Here is an 18,790-nt window from a genome sequence, read left to right as displayed (position 1 = left end):
TTCACATGGTGTGTGGTACAGTGCTTTGGCTCTCAGCAATGGCAGTAGTCTGGCCTACACCAGTCTGGGTGCCACCATCACTGCCTGTGCAGGAAAGAATAAAGGCTTTCCTGCCAACCCGAACGTAGCTGGGATGCCTGTCACATCAGCACCTGGGGTGTCACCAGCCGGGGAGATGGTGAATTGCAGCCCAGCTGTGCATGCACTGCATGCTCAAGGACACTTTGTCCCTTCATAGGTACAAAACACCGCTCTGCTGAAATGGGAGGGGATGCATATATTGATCACATTGCTCCCTCTCTCTTACCAGCAGTCACGGGGAGCACGGGCACACAGATAGGAAAGGGTGGAGGACAGAAAGCACACAGGAGTGCCAGGCTGTTGTGGGGAGGAAGAGCGAGTTGCTCACGGCATCACTCTGTGAGCTGCTCGCTGGTCTGAGCAGCCAGGCCACAGTGCTGATTGAGAGGCTGCTCTGAACAGACAGTGTGGTAGCACTCTTCCTTGGTAGAATTCACTATTAAATATAAGTTAGAGAGAGCCACTGCCAATTCAGAAGGAAATGATTTATTTGGGAAGCCATGGCTGATGGAGCTTCTGTTAATGTTGCTTACCTTTCATGGACAGTTTGTCTCAGGGCCTGAGCTGCTCAATCGCTGCTTCATGACTACATTCAAAGCATGCCAGAGTGGTCCAGAAGACAGTTTGTCTATTGCCTTAGGTTAGTTTTAGAAGACCAAAGAATTTTTAGACATAAAATATTCTGTTCTTTGTTATCTGATTGACAGAGAGAACCTTTTCTTTGCCTATGTGTGAGAAAAGTAAAAATGTGTTAAACTGATAAACTCCTGGACAACGGAGAGTGCATTTTTTTTTTCCTCATCAGCTGTTCTGGGAAGGGTTTTGACCCTCTGCATTTTTACTTTTTTTTTTTTTTTTTTTTTTTTTTTCCCCCAGGAAAGGCATCCTTCCCAGTGCCTCCTACCTATGGACATATCTAGGTTTTGGACTATAGTTTTTCAATTCCCAAATGACATGCCATGGCAATGATGAAGAGAGGCCACAACAGCTGCCCCAACCCTTAACCAAGAATACAGGGAGGAGTGTGCAACATTCCAGGAAGCTGAGTCTGCAGGGACAGTCATCGGTTGCCCTACCCTATTTGACCTGCCCACTGCAGATGCTCAGACATACACTGGATTTAAAACGCCTTGTGTGGCCTCAGTACACTTAGGAGTCATAACAACACCATCAGTAGCAACATTAGTATTATGTAGGCAGAGACTTGTTTGCTGAGCTGCAACAAGTTTGCAGTTTGGTAGGTACCACTTTAAAATTGTTTAGCTAAGGGTTAAAAGCTGTTAAACTGTGCTGGCTGGTTTGATCACAGGAGTTATTACATTTGTAACTCAGATGAAGGATGAAGTCACTGAGGGCAAGTAAGGCATGGGTGTAACACTGAAATAGGAGAGTAATCATGGTTGCAGGGAGTATTTACACCTCTTTCCTGTGGAACATATGCAAGGGAGTGCAGCACATAACGTTAAGGCCCTCACCTAAATCTCTCTGGAAATTGTCACCTGAAGGAAGGAGAGGGGCTGTGGGTACACAGGTTTATGAGCTGTACTTAGAATCATAGAATCACAGAATGATTTGGGCTGGAAGGGACCTTTAAGATCATCCAGTTCCAACCCCCCTGCCATGGGCAGGGACACCTTCCACCAGACCAGGTTGCTCAAAGCCCTGTCCAACCTGGCCTTGAACACTTCCAGGGAGGGGGCAGCCACAGCTTCTCTGGGTATCCTGTGCCAGTGTCTCACCACCCTCACAGTAAAGAATTTATTCCTTATATCTAATGTAAATCTACCTTCTTTCAGTTTAAAGCCATTACCCCTCATCCTATCACTACACTCCCTGACAGAGTCCCTCCCCAGCTCTCCTGTTGCCACCTTTAAGTACTGGAAGGCAACTATAAGACCTATAAGGTCTCCCCAGAGCCTCCTCTTCTCTAGGCTGAATAACCCCAACTCTCTCAGCCTGTTCTCATAGCGCAGGTGTTCCAACCCCTGATCATCTTTGTGTCCTTCTCTGGACCAGTGTGAGCAGGTCTATGTCCTTCTTATACTGGGTGGGTCTCAGAGCTGGATACACTTCTCCAGCTGGAGTCTTACCAGAGCTGAGTAGAGGGGGAGAATCACCTCCCTCAAACTGCTGGCCACACTGCTCTTGATGCAGCCCAGGACAAGGCTGGCTTTCTGGGCTACAAGGACACATTGCTGGCTCATAGTCAGTTTTTCATCCAGTAACATCCCCAGGTCCTTCTCCACAGGACTCATCTCAATCCGCTCATCACCCAGCCTGTAGTTGTGCTTGGGATTGCCTCAACCCATGTGCAGGACCTTGCACTTGGCCCTGTTGAACTTCATGAGGTTCTCACAGGGCACCTCTCAAACCAGTCCAGGTCCCTCTGGATGACATCCCTTCCCTCCAGCGTGTCGACCACACCACACAGCTTGGTGTCATCGGCAAACGTGTTGAGGGCGCACTCAATCTCACTGCCCATGTTTCTCTCAAAGACGTCAAACAGCGCTGGTCCGAATACCGACCCCTGAGGAATGCCACTTGTCACTGACATTGAGCCATTGACCATGACTCTTTGAGTGTAACCATCCAGTCAATTCCTTATCCACTGAGTGGTCCATCAATCAAGTGCATGTCTCTCCAACTTCATCCAGCTGTCTAAGAATGACTGACCATGGGACTCACCTACTGCAGGTAGAACAGCCCATTAGCCGCATTTGTGCAGCTAGCTCTCATGCTAACGCCTCCTAAGAAAATTGCTTGAGAAGAAGAAGTACCATGCTATCTCTCATTATTACAAATATATCTAAATATAACCCAGAGCTCATTTTTTTAGGAACAAGTACTGGCAGGTCCTAAGCTGGAGATGGGAATGTTTGATAGCTCCCAGGTACAGTGCCAGCCCTTGGCTGTGGTTCATGTGCCTCCCTTCCTATGCTAACAGGCCTTAATAGACAACTTCAAAAGTTGGACAGACCTGGGCACCTGAGAGGAAGTTACTTGCAGTGTTCAGATTGTAATCTTGTGTGGCCTGCTTGGGTGCCCATGAGGTGAGAAGGATTTAAGTCATTCAGATGTAGTAGCCATTACAGCAATGCTCTCTCCAAAAGTATCTCTGGGTATCCTGGTATCATTCTCCTCCTCTTTTAATGAAAGATGAAGTCTATCTCCCTCTAGTATCATTGGGAAAGCCAAACTATATGTCAGACTCTATGTGGCAACTTCTTCATTAAGTCTTTCTACAATATCATGTACCTAAAACAGGATTATTTAATTTTCTCATTTTCTCATTTTGAGGTGAAACTGCCATTCCTGCCTTTTATGTAATCCTTTACCACATTATTTCTTTGTCTGAGTACATCTGTCCGTTCCTTCTAAACTATCTGCTCTGACTGCAGAGCAAACTCTTTTAAAACTGCCAAATGCACCTTAACTTCCCAAAATGTTGTTCCTGCATGTCTTTCATGTAGAGAACACATATTCCAAGCAGCAACTCTACACCATTAAAGTTATTTTATGTCCTTTCAGCAAAGCCACTAAAAAAGATAGATCAGAGCTTCTCCCTGTGTCATGAAATTTCTGAAGTTACTTCAGTTTATTTTAAGATAGTAGACTGTTACTGTTGGAGATCAGAAGCTGCTATACGTATTATTAGCTGTCCCTGTTGGGAATGGGGAGAGGGTGGCAACTGCTGGGAGAAAAGCCAGGCAGACAACTGGGATGGTGACCAGTTTAACCACCTTAATTTCAGCCACCAATAAATATGAATCAAGACTCTGTGAAGCCACAACAGAGGGCTGGGGTATTTAAATGTCCTCCAGTGAAGGTTAGTGAAGTAAATGTGTATGAGTTCCAAATGACAAGTGTAGGTAACATGAGTTTTCATTTTGTGGACATGCCACTCATGGTCTATGCTTCTCCCCTCTCTCTGTGCTATAAAGTGTCTTGGTAGCTGCTAAAAGTCATCTCCTCCCAGCATCATTACTTTATTTCACTATGTAGTCAAGGCAATGGAAAGTGTCATTCATTGATTTACAAACACATATAGGATAGAGGCTTAAAAATTATATATTTATTATATACATCTAGAAAATATGTTTATATTTTTGAAGGTGTATCTTCAATACCCACATCCACTCCAATTTATTTAATTCCTGTATTCTTATTTTATGCTAAATCACTTTTGCAAACAAGGCCTTGAAAGTCCTGATTTGATTAGCCCTTCTCTGAATTATCTTCCTGTTGAAGCATTACAGAGCTCAGGTGCATTTTTCCTGCAATCTTTTTTCTATTTTTTTTTTTTTTCCTAGAGTGCGGGTTGCAATTTTTCACTTCATTGTATTTACTCATAGTTTAATATTCACTGAAACCCAACTGTACAGCAAACTAAAATGTTTTCATGTTATAAACACATTCGGTATTTACAAAACACCCATTGTAAATGAAACAATGAGGTGGAAATAGGATTACACTTACTTAAAACTACCTATTCATACAATCTGAAATTTTGCTTGCTAACATGTACTTAAATACTGTATTCATAATATATGTTATATCTGATAATATCAAAGGAAATCAGAGGACAGGGCTGAAGTATAGTCTCTGCGATTCTTAAATAACTACAAAAGGCGGTGAATAAGATACTTGTTTATAAACATGTACAGATTAATGAAAGATTATTCCGGAGATCTGTTCTGTCCAGCATATTAAATCATCTTCCACCAGATACCAATATTGATTGAATCCTTCCTGGTTCTTTAGGAGCGACCTATGGCCTACCTCTCCCCTTGTTAAAACTCAGGTTATCACAAAGCGCTCTAGTTTTTGTTCTGAAAGGATTTCCTCATTTCAGTGATGGCTGTAAAAAGCATAAGGAAGAATTAGGTGGGCTTTATTTAGAGTGGGAAGCGGATTCAGAATTGCCTTTAGATAAACCTTTGTGTAGGCATACGGTGTGAGATGTGTAAAAAAAAAAATAAAAAACCAAACCCAAACTGTATTATCATATTAAATTCTACTACTATTAGAGAAAATACAGAACGTGATAATCTTCTCTGGGCACAAAGAGCATAGCTACTAGACTACTATGCTAGTCCTTGCACATCTTAAATTAGTAGAGACAAAGATAATTTCAATAAATACCTCCAGAAGTTTAGGAGGTTCCTTTCTGTTATAAAGCTGCAGTTTTGTAACATCAGATAGCAAATGACTGCTTACTTGAAATTGAAATGCAACATGAAAAGCAAATAGCATCATTTACTTAATAATTGGTATAGAAATTCGTATGGAAAACAAACAAAAGAGAGAAAACACCCAATACAAGGTATCAGGGTAAGTTTGCCTCCCTTCTACTGCAATTCCAGGAAGCCAAAATAAAACAACTGTATGTTCGTCAGTCTCCAGATATTAACAAATACCTAATGGCTCTATAAAAAGTGCAATAGGAAGTTGTACGAGACACTATTTCAGTAGAGTTTAGCGTTTTAGGAGGTAAAACACATGGTCAAAGGAACCGGTTCTTAATCCATATTCAGAGCTGAAAGGGGAGTTTGTGTTACTTCCTCCTCTTCAAAATCAATTTAAACTGTCAAAATAGCTTTAAATCGGCAGATTTCAACTTTGACCCCAAGAAAACCCTCTAAAGAATCAGACTGAGTCGTTGCTGTAACATTTATGTCAAAAGGAAATTTTTAATTTGCAAGGAAAAACAAAAGTTTCTCTCTTCAGAGGTCCCTCCAGCAGCAGCACACGGGATTTATCGCTTCTCCATTAACTCAGCCCGCGCGTTTGCGGCTGGAAACTCTCCCGAACGCAAGTACCTGCTCTTCCCCTCCCTCACCGGGGAAACGGGCCGATTTGGTGGCAGAAATTCCGCGGAAAATACACTTTTGTTAGTCCAAAGAAACACAAATCGAGCAGACCCAAGGGCTCCCCGGCCGTGCAGCGGGGCGGGCTCTGCAACGCACCAATCACCGCGCGGCTCCTCGCTAAAAAGCCGGGCAGCTGACCCGCACCAGCCCAATTGTGTTCGCCTGCTCCGCAGAGGACGCTGCCGCCGCCGCCGCGATGTCCGAGACCGCTCCCGCCGCCGCCCCCGATGCGCCCGCGCCTGGCGCCAAGGCCGGGGCCGCCAAGAAGCCGAAGAAGGCGGCGGGCGGCTCCCGAGCCCGCAAGCCCGCGGGGCCCAGCGTCACCGAGCTGATCACCAAGGCCGTGTCCGCCTCCAAGGAGCGCAAGGGGCTCTCCCTCGCCGCCCTCAAGAAGGCGCTGGCCGCCGGCGGCTACGACGTGGAGAAGAACAACAGCCGCATCAAGCTGGGGCTCAAGAGCCTCGTCAGCAAGGGCACCCTGGTGCAGACCAAGGGCACCGGCGCCTCCGGCTCCTTCCGCCTCAATAAGAAGCCCGGGGAAGTGAAGGAAAAAGCCCCCAAGAAGCGGGCGGCCGCGGCCAAGCCCAAGAAGCCGGCGGCCAAGAAGCCCGCCAGCGCCGCCAAGAAGCCCAAGAAGGCGGCGGCGGTGAAGAAGAGCCCCAAGAAAGCCAAGAAGCCGGCGGCTGCCGCGGCCAAGAAGGCGGCCAAGAGCCCCAAAAAAGCGGCCAAGGCAGGTCGCCCCAAGAAGGCAGCGAAGAGCCCGGCCAAGGCGAAAGCGGTGAAGCCCAAAGCAGCCAAGCCCAAAACGGCCAAGCCGAAAGCAGCCAAGGCGAAGAAGGCGGCGCCCAAAAAGAAGTAAATTATACCAGAAGAGTCCTGCTCTACATACTTTATTATCCAACGGCTCTTTTAAGAGCCACCCACACTTTCCCTAAAGGAGCTGAGGCACCGAGGTCGTCAGTAACCTGCGGCAAGGATCCAGTAATTCGTAAGTCGTCAGAGGTCAATTACGGCTTTTTTTCTCCCTAGGATTACCGAAAGAAACGCACTTGAGCGCGGTATACCGCGGCGGCTTTAGGGAAGTGTGTAGACTTTTACATTATTTTCTGCCGAGTAATTGGTTTGTCTACCAGGAAGCAATGTTTTATAATAATGATTTGATAAAAATCAGATGTATGTGTTTTTTTTTAAGGGTATATTTTGTAACAAAAGTAGTGGATATGCCAGGCACGCTACTACTGAGCCACGTCTAATCTATTGTGTTAATTCTCTTAAAGTGTCTCCTTAAATGCTTTTGTGTATTTGGGGGAGGAGGGGAGGGTTTCCTTAACGACCCGATAATGGCTCCGAGCTTTCCCATTCCTTTTGTTCCCGATGAGAAAGAGCTTTAAGGATTGAAAAAGCCCGCCCTGACCAAGGATTGGCCAGCGGAGAGCCCGGCTCGCTGCCCTGTCCCCCCCCTTCCCCGAAGACGATTCCGCCTCGTATCTCTGGTGCTGTTTCCGCCGCTCTCGGAGGAGAGAAACACGGAGGGGGGAGGAGGTACAGCAGCTCTCGCCGAAACAGTGTTCCCATCTTCTCTGACAAAAGACCTAAACGGAAAACAATCCATACCAGGAATTACTTGCTTTGGGAGGAGGACGTTTTGGCACGACTTTGTTAAAGAAAACGTGAAAAGCGTTGCTACTATTACCAAGCCAAAAATAGTGTTAATAAACATGCAGAAAATAAGACAAAATGGGTTGAGTAATTCATATAAAATGGTGTAACTATAGTACCGATAACTGAGCTCTCTTATGATTTTGTGGGTGGCTCTGAAAAGAGCCTTTGGATTATTTTATTCCGGAAGAAACAACGTGCTGCCTTCGCCTTGCGTTCACTTGGCTTTCGCCTTGTGGCTGTCGGTCTTCTTGGGCAGCAGCACGGCCTGGATGTTGGGCAGCACCCCGCCCTGCGCGATGGTCACCTTGCCCAGCAGCTTGTTGAGCTCCTCGTCGTTGCGGATGGCCAGCTGCAGGTGCCGGGGGATGATGCGCGTCTTCTTGTTGTCGCGGGCCGCGTTGCCCGCCAGCTCCAGGATCTCGGCCGTCAGGTACTCCAGCACGGCCGCCAGGTACACCGGCGCGCCGGCGCCCACCCGCTCCGCGTAGTTCCCTTTCCGAAGCAGCCGGTGGACGCGGCCCACGGGGAACTGCAGCCCGGCCCGCGACGAGCGCGACTTCGCCTTGGCACGCGCCTTCCCGCCCTGCTTCCCGCGGCCGGACATCTTTACTTGATCGCTCGGTCGCTCCTAAACACAACGAGCAGCTGAGCGTAGAAACTCGCCGGCGCTCCGCAGCTATAGTCTCGCTTCCCCACCTCGCCCCTTCGCTGATAGGCTGAGAAGTAGGTCTCCTTTGGCCAGCCAATGAGAAGGTGAATCGAATTCCGACCAATAAAAAACGGTCATACGGGCGTTATGACGCGTGGTTGTATTCTGACCAATGAAGGCACGCAGAGAGAATGCTACTCGTTTGCATAAGGCAACTATAAATAAGTGGCACGCTGCTTTTTCTCTTCATTCGTTTCTGTGTTGTTTTCTCTGTGGCAGTTGGTGGCTGTGAGCGCTGCGCGTTTGCTGCGATGCCTGAGCCGGCCAAGTCTGCCCCCGCGCCCAAGAAGGGCTCCAAGAAGGCGGTGACCAAGACGCAGAAGAAGGGCGACAAGAAGCGCAAGAAGAGCCGCAAGGAGAGCTACTCGATCTACGTGTACAAGGTGCTGAAGCAGGTGCACCCCGACACGGGCATCTCGTCCAAGGCCATGGGCATCATGAACTCCTTCGTCAACGACATCTTCGAGCGCATCGCCGGCGAGGCCTCGCGCCTGGCGCACTACAACAAGCGCTCCACCATCACGTCGCGGGAGATCCAGACGGCCGTGCGGCTCCTGCTGCCCGGCGAGCTGGCCAAGCACGCCGTCTCCGAGGGCACCAAGGCCGTCACCAAGTACACCAGCTCCAAGTAAGCCGGCTCTGCCCTGTGCTGGCCCTTAACCCAAAGGCTCTTTTAAGAGCCACCCCCACCTTTTCACAGAAAAGGGCTGTACAATCAATACAGAAAAAGCTTTTAATTCCTAAAAATTAAAGTTTTTAAATTCCGCTTGAAATTAATTTCAATATTCTCCCAGTTTTCTGTGTTAAAAAACCTCTATTTGGAAGGAAATAACGTGCTGGAGCTAATTTTTTAACTGTAGGAGTGTTTTTCTTCTAGGTTTTAGTTTCCTTAATGTATAGTTGTATTACAGATGTCTTTTGAAGTCTGTGGTACATGTGTTGTGCAATACTTCAGTTAGATCATGTACATTCATATTTTATACACTGTAAATTTAATAAAAAACTGCTTCTGTAGTTTCCTAGTCAGGAAGGAATCGAAATTTTTACTAATGGCAACTTGTCCACATACCTCGCTGTAACCACTATAACATCTACCACTTGATGGTGCTCTCAGTCTTCTCACTCTTTTTATTTTTCACCTCAGGAATGAGAGGTGTCTACAGTGCACTGTACTGTAAAAGACTTCAGTAACAAGAGGCATTTATTTTAATCAGCTGTTACCAATCAGTGATTAATACAACACAGATAATATTTTGTAAACTTACTTGTTTTCAGCAGTTTTCTTAATACTTCTGTTCATCTAATTTTTACAGAAGCTTTCAAAACATCTCTCTTCAACTGTTTTAGGTAGAGAATATTCTACAACAAAGTGTAGATTAACGTTATTTCATACCTAACTGACCTTTCCTGTATTTATATGTCATTAATTATATTAAAACTGGTAACTGTGGGCTGACTTAATGAACTATCAGAGTTTATCATACAGCTACTAATCAGCCCTAAATTCTTCAGCTGCAAATCACAGGCTTTCTGAATCACTCCATCACATCTTGGGTAATTAGATGCTGCTGTAGATGCAAATCAAAATTATTATCACCTTTTCTCAAACTGTATCTGAATAATCCTGAATTCCAAGCATATTCTGTGGACTTCTGAACGCAATCCATACATGGACCACAGAATCACAAATGTCAACCTTTCTGGTAGTGACTGCATTTTGTTTGGTGGTACAGAGATAGAGGCAGCAGGTCTCTTCCACCAATTTATCAAAGTTAGTTTCAGCTTGAAGACTCCTGGGAACCCCTCAGATTGGATTTCAGATATCAAGTGGGAAGAGGCATTCTCTATGCTCTGTTCTTCAGCAGCTTGAAATGGAGTTTAGAGATCTGCTCTGCAAGTGCCTTAGTGCAAACTCTGACACAGTTTGCATATTCTAGGCCCCTGTATACATCCAATACCTAAAAAGATGAATAAATCATGCTATAATCTAGTCTCTAGGTTTTTGTATAAGGGGATGTGTGGGTGATTAGGAAGGGACCCTACAAAATATCTTGTACTGAAAGTGCTCATATTTTGACTGTGATGATAATCATCAAAAGAAGTTGTCAGTGGCTGTAACTATTTATAATCTGTCATGTAAGAGTCAAATTCAGTTATGTTGTCCTAAAAAAAAAAAAAACAGCCAACAGGCTAGTTCAAATTAGAGGTAATACAGGGCAGCCTTCTTGCCAAGTTAAAGTAGAAGCTCTGAGGTGACTTTTAGCCTCCTAACTCAAGAATCTATAAGCACTCTTTTCCCCTTTCCTGCCTCTATGCTCCATGTTGCACACTTTGTTAACACAGCTTTCACAAAAATTTCAGGGGTTCCCTTCTTTTTTTAAAAAAAGGCTGTTCAGTACGTGAAATTGTTTCTAGGCTTATGAAACTCATGACCCAATGGAAAAGAAAAAGCTGCTTATGATTTTTTTCTTCTGTGTATGAATGAGAAGGTATTAGGGGACTATAACATGGACACAGCATTTCTGCATGCACACATGTGACCAGATCTGACACATCCATTATTTTTCTATCAGTGCTGAGACCAAAGTCTCTGAAATGAGAAAAAACAACTACTGGGGAAAATTTTGTGTACTTGTTCTTTTCACTGGAGATAAAAGTAATAGGATTTAAGCTCAGCAAGAATAACAAATGTAACAATTTCATCCCACAGGAGGATGGACATTCAAAATTAACAATGCGAATATAAAATCATATGATAGCATACTCTTCTATCATTCATGTTCATTCCTATTCAGTTCAAAGCAGTCTTCTTCATATTCCTAAATCCATTTTACCCAGATGACATCAGTCAGCAACAGTCAGATGACAGAGCGTTCAAATACATCACCCTGGTGTAGTAGGAATTATGCTGCCACCACTTAGACCATGGTAGGAATTATGCAGCTGCCACCTCAATCAGGCTTGGCCCCAGGTTCCTGCCCAAAGTAAACAAGTCTCCAATCCAGTGGGTAATTAGTGGTTTATTTATCTGACACGCAGAGCAGCTTGAGCTGGGTGTCTCCAAAGAAGAACCCCTACGGCATGTTGCACACACCCCCCCCCAAGTTATACCTGTACCACCCACTGCCGAATCCCTTAATTCTGGTCAGTTGTCTCGATTTCTAATTGGCTTTTTTGGTCACTGGGGTGGCCGCTCTCTGAAGTTACGTCATTCTCTTGGCATTGTTTCCTTGGTCTTTATCTTCATTCTGCTCATATCTGCCAGTTTCAAGTAGTTCTGTGTTTGTAGCATTACTTCTAGCAAAGAGTTTACCCTCCATCAGCTCTTGCAGCCTAAGGTTTCAACTACTTTAGCTTCTAGGCTATTAATCCTAACAATTCCCAACATTGGGAACTGCTAGAATACATAACATTTAAACAGGCCCTTTGTGCTGTATTTATATGTACCTTCCATGTCCATTTTCAAAATACCTCTTTATTAACAGAAACTGAAATATAGGGTATATTTATTTTTGGTTAAACAAATATTTTTGCCAAAATACTTTTTTTTTTTTTTTTTTTTTTAGATCAGCAAACTTTTGTATACCAAATTATCACAGTTACATTACAGTTTAGACTTGTAGTGAATAATGAGCCGTTGAGAAAACCGAAGAACAATCCAAACAGTTATAAAAAAATCCCCTACTTTATTTTTATTAGAATAATAAAGTTAGTAGCATTCTTGGAAAGATATATCTTCTCTAGATCAGCATACCTACAGTAAAATTTCTATTTATTAATCATCACATTTTTAAAAAGTTGTGCTTTTATTGCTGCAAAAGATAAATATACCTTTTGGGTAAACAAATAACTTTATATAACTGACTGCACAGTGAATTTGAAACAAGAAATAGATGCCATACACCTGATTCAACACCTCAACAGATCACACATGGGCTATAGTAAATTCATACTACTTCCTGATCCTTTTTTTTTTTTTAATGAAGTAAATCAATAGCTGCTCACCTACTTATGAAATCAAATTGTTTTTCCTAACGGTCAGAGATTTTAATTACTCAACCCACAGGGGAATTTATTACTATGTTAGTTTCCTAGAGACATTATTTTCCAGTTTTAATATAAAATAATATATTTCAAAATAATTTAGCATTGAGGGAGAAAGTATTAACTGCAGCTATGAAAAAATATTTGGTCTTTTATACACCTTTATGGAATGCTTTTGGCCAGTAATTAAAAATGTGCCTGGTTCAGATTGTAAAGGAAAAACCAGAGTCCTTGGGCTCCAAAAATTTGGTCTTGCTGTTGTGACATATCCGAGCAGAGCACAGCTCAAGACATGACAAAAATGTGCCAGGAGAAGTGGAGGGAAATGCAGCTGAAAACACCCTTTCTCCCTTCCCAGGTCACATACCTACAAGGAAGGAAGAAGAACTGCAATGAGAATGGGCAGCTCTTCCCTCGAGTGCTGGGGTCATAGTACCAGAGGCCTGTGCAGGTGGAAAGGGCTTTTTAGTTTTTGGTTTAAGTTTCTTTGGTGGTTGCAAAGAACTAAATTATTTGATGGCCTGTCCTGACAGAAAGGTTGTTCCAAAAGCAATCTTTGTAAAAAATTATACTAAGTATTAATCTCAAAGGTTCTTCTATTCATTTTTTTTTAACACACAAAAGCTCAGGAAGCAATTTGGGACATACTTGCATTTTAAAACTAGAAAATAAACAGTTTGTGTGTGAAAGGAGTATCAGGACAAACTGGAATTTTAATCTCCAGTAAATTCCACAACCTCTTTGTACTTGTAGTCCTACTTGCATTGCATGTAGATTTTGTACTTGAAAGGATCATAGGAAAATAGAAGAAATAATTCCCAAAATAAGAAGGGGGCACACATGGAGAGTTAAAACCGAAATTTGGACTTCATGAAGAGTAAAGGACCTTGCACTACCTTTGTGCAAGATCAGAGATCTGAAGAAATGCAGGAATTTCTTGTATGCATCCCCTTTCCCTTGTGTAGCAAGTAGCAGCCACTGCAATGCAAAACAATCTGAATGCTTCACATGATAAAGTTTTTGCCTTGTGTGCTTGGGACACAGCAAAGTTAGCATCTTTCATCATCCCTTTTAGAAAAGGGTACAAGAATTACCATGGGAGTGACATAGCTCCAGTTCTTTTACACATCATGTCTTTAACAGGGCTGCCTTGTCCTGTCTTCCAAGCACCAGCAGGCTGGGCTTAACTTCATCACAAGCAAACCTGGGTGCCTGGGCTCAGCTGAGCTGGCTCAGGAAGCCCAGCCAAGTTATCTGAATCAGTTCCACTCCCTACATACAGGGGCTTTTAAACTCAGCCTTTTGAAACCGTTGGTACAAATCCCAGAGTAGTAGTGAAATGGTCATGGTCATAGGGGTATAAGGCATATTTAGCTCCTGGAGTTTTAATGTTAACGGATTCTTAAATGTCACGCAAAACCTCATGGGAAGTGTATGTGTTGTACTTCAGACTTGTAAGAGCAGGTTCTAATTGCGCATTTATGGACAGGACAAAAAAATCAAACAAGAACGGTTTCCTAAAACAGTGATACGGACAATCAGAGCGATTAACCCTTTTCATGACACCATGAAGGCAGGTAAGTTGTTTACTATTTTTTAATTTCTACAGTATTTTCCACCTGAGAACATTGGCATGAAATGTGTTTCTCAGCAGGAAATGACACAGGGTATAAACAACAAGGGACATCAGGAAACTTCAGAAAGCTGGGGTTTATTTACAGCGTTTACCTGAACTGAGTAATGTGGACTCTTCTGCTTAACCTACAGGTTTATTTCTTGCTAATGAAAAAGTTTAAAATAATGTAATTGGTGAAAAAGTAAAAGAGAAATAGCTTGTTTATGGATTTCAAAATCCAGGGCCCTGCTCTGCCCTTCCCGAAGATATCCTGCCCTTTTCTTTGCCTTCTCCCCACCGTTCTCAGGTGCCTCTTGCTGTGTGGGGGGGAGGGTGTTGGAGGATGCTACACAGCAGTGTAGCCCACTCTGCTGCCAACCCCCACGACACCCCCGTCCCCTCCATATCATCCTTCTCTGCCCAGACCTGGCCTCCCTCCTTCCTTTCTCAATTTGCCCCACCCTACACGGCACTCCCTCCTTTGACTCCTCTGCAGCAGACCCAGGCTCCCTCTGGCCCTGGAGGTGGATCAATTCTCAAATCCCCATCTCTGGCACCAGCAGGAGGAACAGGAAAATCTCCATTTACCTTCTGCCAGGCTGTCTGGAGTGCCAGCTTGTCTGAGTCATTAAGTGTTTGCATTCACACGAGCTTGGGGAGGCAGATTTCTCTTTGTCTCTTAATCACAGGCTTTTTCATCTTCCTCTCCCATGCTACCATTGCAAAACTGAGTTAATGGTTTGAGAGGTGGGCCCCTGCAAATCTCACAAAGTTCAACAAAGCCAAGTGCAAGGTCCTGCACATGGGTCAAGGCAATCACAAACACAGATACGGTCTGGGTGGTGAGTGGATTGAGAGCAGCCCTGCAGAGAAGGACTTGAGGGTATTAGTGGATGAAAAACTGTCTATGAGCCAGCAACATGCGCTCACATCCAAGAAAGCCAACCGTGTCCTGGGCTGCATCAAGAGCAGTGTGGCCAGCAGGTCAAGGGAGGGGATTCGCCCCCTCTACTCTGCTTTCATGAGACCCCACCTGCAGTGCTGCATTCAGTTCTGGGGCCTCCAGTATAACAAGGACAGGGTCCTGCTTCAGCAGGTATGGAGGAGGCCACAAAGATGATTGGGGTGCTGAAGCACCTCCTCTCTGAGGACAGGCTGAGAGAGTTGGGGTTCTTCAGCCTGGACAAGATTCTGGAGAGACCTTACAGTGGCCTTCCAGTATTTTCAGGGGACTACAGGAAATCTGGGGAGGGACTCTCTGTCAGGGAATACAGCAATGAGGGGCAACAGTTTTAAACTGAAAGAAGGTAGATTTAGATTAGATACAAAGAAGAAATTCTTTACTGAGGAGGTTCTCTGGAACAGGTTGCCCAGAGAAGTTGTGGCTGCCCCATCCCTGGAAGTATTCAAGGCCAAGCTGAATGGGCCTGGGAGCAACCTGGTCTAGTGGAAGGTGTCCCTGCCCATGGCAGGGGGGTTAGAACTGGATGATTTTTAATGTCCCTTCCAATCCAAACCATTCTATGATTCTATGAAATAACCAGGAATCCATCTGTGCCATTTATAGGAAACTGCAGGTGTTCATACCCAACTTGTTAAGAAATATATCTTCAAAATGTAACTGCCCTAGTTTTGGTAAGCTTACCCCAATGTTGTTAAACCACATCTATGAAGCATCTTCACAGAAGTGTCTGGTTGTACAATATACATTAGAGTCCATGTGGCCATTCACACTTTAGACCTCACATAACAACACTTTTTTTTTAAGGTTTTGTTTCCCAGATATGTGATATGGAACTAGAGCTACACAATGCCTAAATGCATTCTGCAATAGGGAAATAAGAGGAATAACAACTACAAGGATATAAATGAATACTGTATCTTCTGTACTATCGCATTTGTACTGTTGATATCATGGCATTCATTTATAAGGCAAAGTAGTCCAAAAGACTGTCCTCTTGAAAGTTTCTACAGTCTAGAAACTAGACTATAAATCCTCTCACACAACCTCAGGATAACATATTTGTACACAGGGGATTTCACAGGCTATTTCCCCTACAATTCCCAGTGGTTTCTATATGCAAGTGCCAGTTTTGTTAAATGGAACACACAGACACAGGGAGGAGTGGAGAATTCCCTCTCTTGTAGATGGGTGAACTTATTACCAACTCAGTTTTAGGAAAGCTAAACTCAGTGAACACCAGCTCCACATGTACATTAACCCACCTATTTACTCTATACAGAAGGACAGAGATGGGGAAAACTGATCATGTTGAAAAACACTCCTGTTGCTCCAGTGCCACCCAGCTGATCACCAAGGTCATGTCCACACCTTGGAGAACAAAAAAAGAGCCCCAGGAAACTCAAGCAGCTAGTGGCATCACAAACTCCCCATCCCTCATGGAGAAGGGACAGGACCAGCCAGTAGTGTCAGGGGAAAAAAAAAAAAACAAACAAAAAAAAAACAATAGTGCTCTTCCCAGTGTAACACAACAGCTGTCACCACAGTGGCACATCACATCAGGCAGTTTACACAAACCACTACTAACACTGTCATGCCTCCAATCCTTCCACAGGGCTCTGCAATTAATTCTGCCAAGGAAAGCCAGCAGTAAGCTCTCACATAACAGCGTTACAGCACAGTAAGAAATGGAAATCAGCAAGGGGGCCAGAAGCAAGGAACAGCCCTCCTGATACAAAAGAATTGGTTGAAGGACACCACTGGAACGTGATTTCTTCAGCATTTTATTTTTCCCTGTTTTGTTCCACTCCCCTCAAGTCTGAAAACTGACTCTGCCAGTTACAACAGCAATCAACTAGACTTTGATGCTCTCCCACAAAATAGAAATACAGATATATAAAGATGTAAACTTGCATCTTCTAACAGATACTGCAAAGCACTTACAGCAAAAGCAGAATTTGCTTATTAAGAGGCACATTTATTCTAATATCATACAAAAGGATAGTTGCCACTGCTAATACATTACAAGCATCATGAAAAACGTTTTATTAAAAAATAGGAATTCTAAAAAAAAAATAATCAACAAGCAATTAAATTGAATCACTCCGTGAAACAGCTACAAATTCTTTCTAAAAAAAACACTTAATATTCATAATCTCCTTACAGAAAAAACAAAAGCAGGCAGGAAGTCAGAGGTAAAATAAACACTTTAAAAAAAATGCTTACGTGTTGTTGCATGCTTCCAGTAGAACCAAAACCACAGGCAGTGAATCAGCCCTTTTTGACTATTGTGGGTGGCTCTGAAAAGAGCCTTTTTGTCTGTTTTGTTTCCTGACCAGTCTAAAAAAAGTTCACTTGGCTTTCGCCTTGTGGCTGTCGGTCTTCTTGGGCAGCAGCACGGCCTGGATGTTGGGCAGCACCCCGCCCTGCGCGATGGTCACCTTGCCCAGCAGCTTGTTGAGCTCCTCGTCGTTGCGGATGGCCAGCTGCAGGTGCCGGGGGATGATGCGCGTCTTCTTGTTGTCGCGGGCCGCGTTGCCCGCCAGCTCCAGGATCTCGGCCGTCAGGTACTCCAGCACGGCCGCCAGGTACACCGGCGCGCCGGCGCCCACCCGCTCCGCGTAGTTCCCTTTCCGAAGCAGCCGGTGGACGCGGCCCACGGGGAACTGCAGCCCGGCCCGCGACGAGCGCGACTTCGCCTTGGCACGCGCCTTCCCGCCCTGCTTCCCGCGGCCGGACATCGCAGACACTCACCAACAGCTCCACAAAACACCAACCTGCGCCTCTTCGCCCCCGCCCGCCCGCTTATATACGGCTCGGCCGGAGCGGCTGCGCTCTCTCTGATAGGCTGCGGAGGAGGCGTTGTTCCGGCAGCCAATGGCAACGCGAATCCAAAGGTGCCCAATCGCAATGCTTAGGACGGTGTGACGACACGAAGGAGAACTCGCAACCAATAGCGTAGAGACGCTGCCGAGCTGCGGTTTGCGCAGCTCCGCTATAAAAGGGGCTCCGGCGCGCGCTGGTGTTACTCGCTTCTAGTTTGTCGTTCGTGGGTGAGTGACTGATTGCTGTGTGTTTGCTGCGATGCCTGAGCCGGCCAAGTCTGCCCCCGCGCCCAAGAAGGGCTCCAAGAAGGCGGTGACCAAGACGCAGAAGAAGGGCGACAAGAAGCGCAAGAAGAGCCGCAAGGAGAGCTACTCGATCTACGTGTACAAGGTGCTGAAGCAGGTGCACCCCGACACGGGCATCTCGTCCAAGGCCATGGGCATCATGAACTCCTTCGTCAACGACATCTTCGAGCGCATCGCCGGCGAGGCCTCGCGCCTGGCGCACTACAACAAGCGCTCCACCATCACGTCGCGGGAGATCCAGACGGCCGTGCGGCTCCTGCTGCCCGGCGAGCTGGCCAAGCACGCCGTCTCCGAGGGCACCAAGGCTGTCACCAAGTACACCAGCTCCAAGTAAGCCGGCTCTGCCCTGTGCTGGCCCTTAACCCAAAGGCTCTTTTAAGAGCCACCCACTTAATCATTAAAAGAGCTTTAATTTCTGTTTTACTGATGGCATGTTATCTGATTATCTTAACAATAAACGTTCAATCCCAATGATATAAAAGCCCTAGCATAGCTAAGCATTAAGAACACAACCCCCATCTCTTGTCCTGCTTCCTGTGGTCTTGCGTCTTTGCGTGTTTCTGCCTTAGTGAACCTAGCCATTATCTGAGTTTTCCTATTGTGTGTGCAGCCTTGTTGGCTGCTTCAATTGCTAGCTGTAGCACACCTTTACTGCATCATGTGTGTCCTGTGTGCCAAAGTCCTTGGTGTCTGAAATGAGAGTTGGGAAAGTGATTG

The 18,790-nt window shown here is 45.1% G+C and overlaps 5 protein-coding genes across 5 annotated transcripts; 3 read left to right on the top strand and 2 right to left on the bottom strand.

The window, feature by feature from the left end:
- Positions 1-6,084: 6,084 nt before the first annotated feature.
- Positions 6,085-7,684, top strand: LOC116959388 (histone H1.01). The gene has a single exon (XM_032983827.2). It carries the CDS (start codon positions 6,148-6,150, stop codon positions 6,808-6,810), a length of 663 nt encoding a protein of 220 aa, XP_032839718.2. The 5' UTR covers positions 6,085-6,147; the 3' UTR covers positions 6,811-7,684.
- Positions 7,685-7,756: 72 nt separating this feature from the next.
- Positions 7,757-8,234, bottom strand: LOC116959389 (histone H2A-IV). Its single transcript, XM_032983829.2, has one exon. It carries the CDS (start codon positions 8,215-8,217, stop codon positions 7,828-7,830), a length of 390 nt encoding a protein of 129 aa, XP_032839720.2. The 5' UTR covers positions 8,218-8,234; the 3' UTR covers positions 7,757-7,827.
- A 177-nt stretch (positions 8,235-8,411) lies between these two features.
- Positions 8,412-9,290, top strand: LOC104361490 (histone H2B 1/2/3/4/6). The gene has a single exon (XM_009967637.3). It carries the CDS (start codon positions 8,574-8,576, stop codon positions 8,952-8,954), a length of 381 nt encoding a protein of 126 aa, XP_009965939.2. The 5' UTR covers positions 8,412-8,573; the 3' UTR covers positions 8,955-9,290.
- Positions 9,291-16,486: 7,196 nt separating this feature from the next.
- On the bottom strand, positions 16,487-17,756 carry LOC116959390 (histone H2A-IV). Its single transcript, XM_042791948.1, has one exon. It carries the CDS (start codon positions 17,681-17,683, stop codon positions 17,294-17,296), a length of 390 nt encoding a protein of 129 aa, XP_042647882.1. The 5' UTR covers positions 17,684-17,756; the 3' UTR covers positions 16,487-17,293.
- Positions 17,757-17,971: 215 nt separating this feature from the next.
- Positions 17,972-18,485, top strand: LOC104356348 (histone H2B 1/2/3/4/6). The gene has a single exon (XM_032983832.2). The coding sequence runs from the start codon at positions 18,027-18,029 to the stop codon at positions 18,405-18,407; it is 381 nt and encodes a 126-aa protein (XP_032839723.1). The 5' UTR covers positions 17,972-18,026; the 3' UTR covers positions 18,408-18,485.
- Positions 18,486-18,790: the final 305 nt, after the last annotated feature.

This window comes from Tyto alba, unplaced genomic scaffold (assembly GCF_018691265.1).
Source record: "Tyto alba isolate M040663 unplaced genomic scaffold, T.alba_DEE_v4.0 Super-Scaffold_2, whole genome shotgun sequence".
NCBI lineage: Eukaryota > Metazoa > Chordata > Aves > Strigiformes > Tytonidae > Tyto > Tyto alba.
The sequence above is the reverse complement of the archived record's forward strand: the minus strand, read 5'-3'. Positions and strand labels throughout refer to the sequence as shown.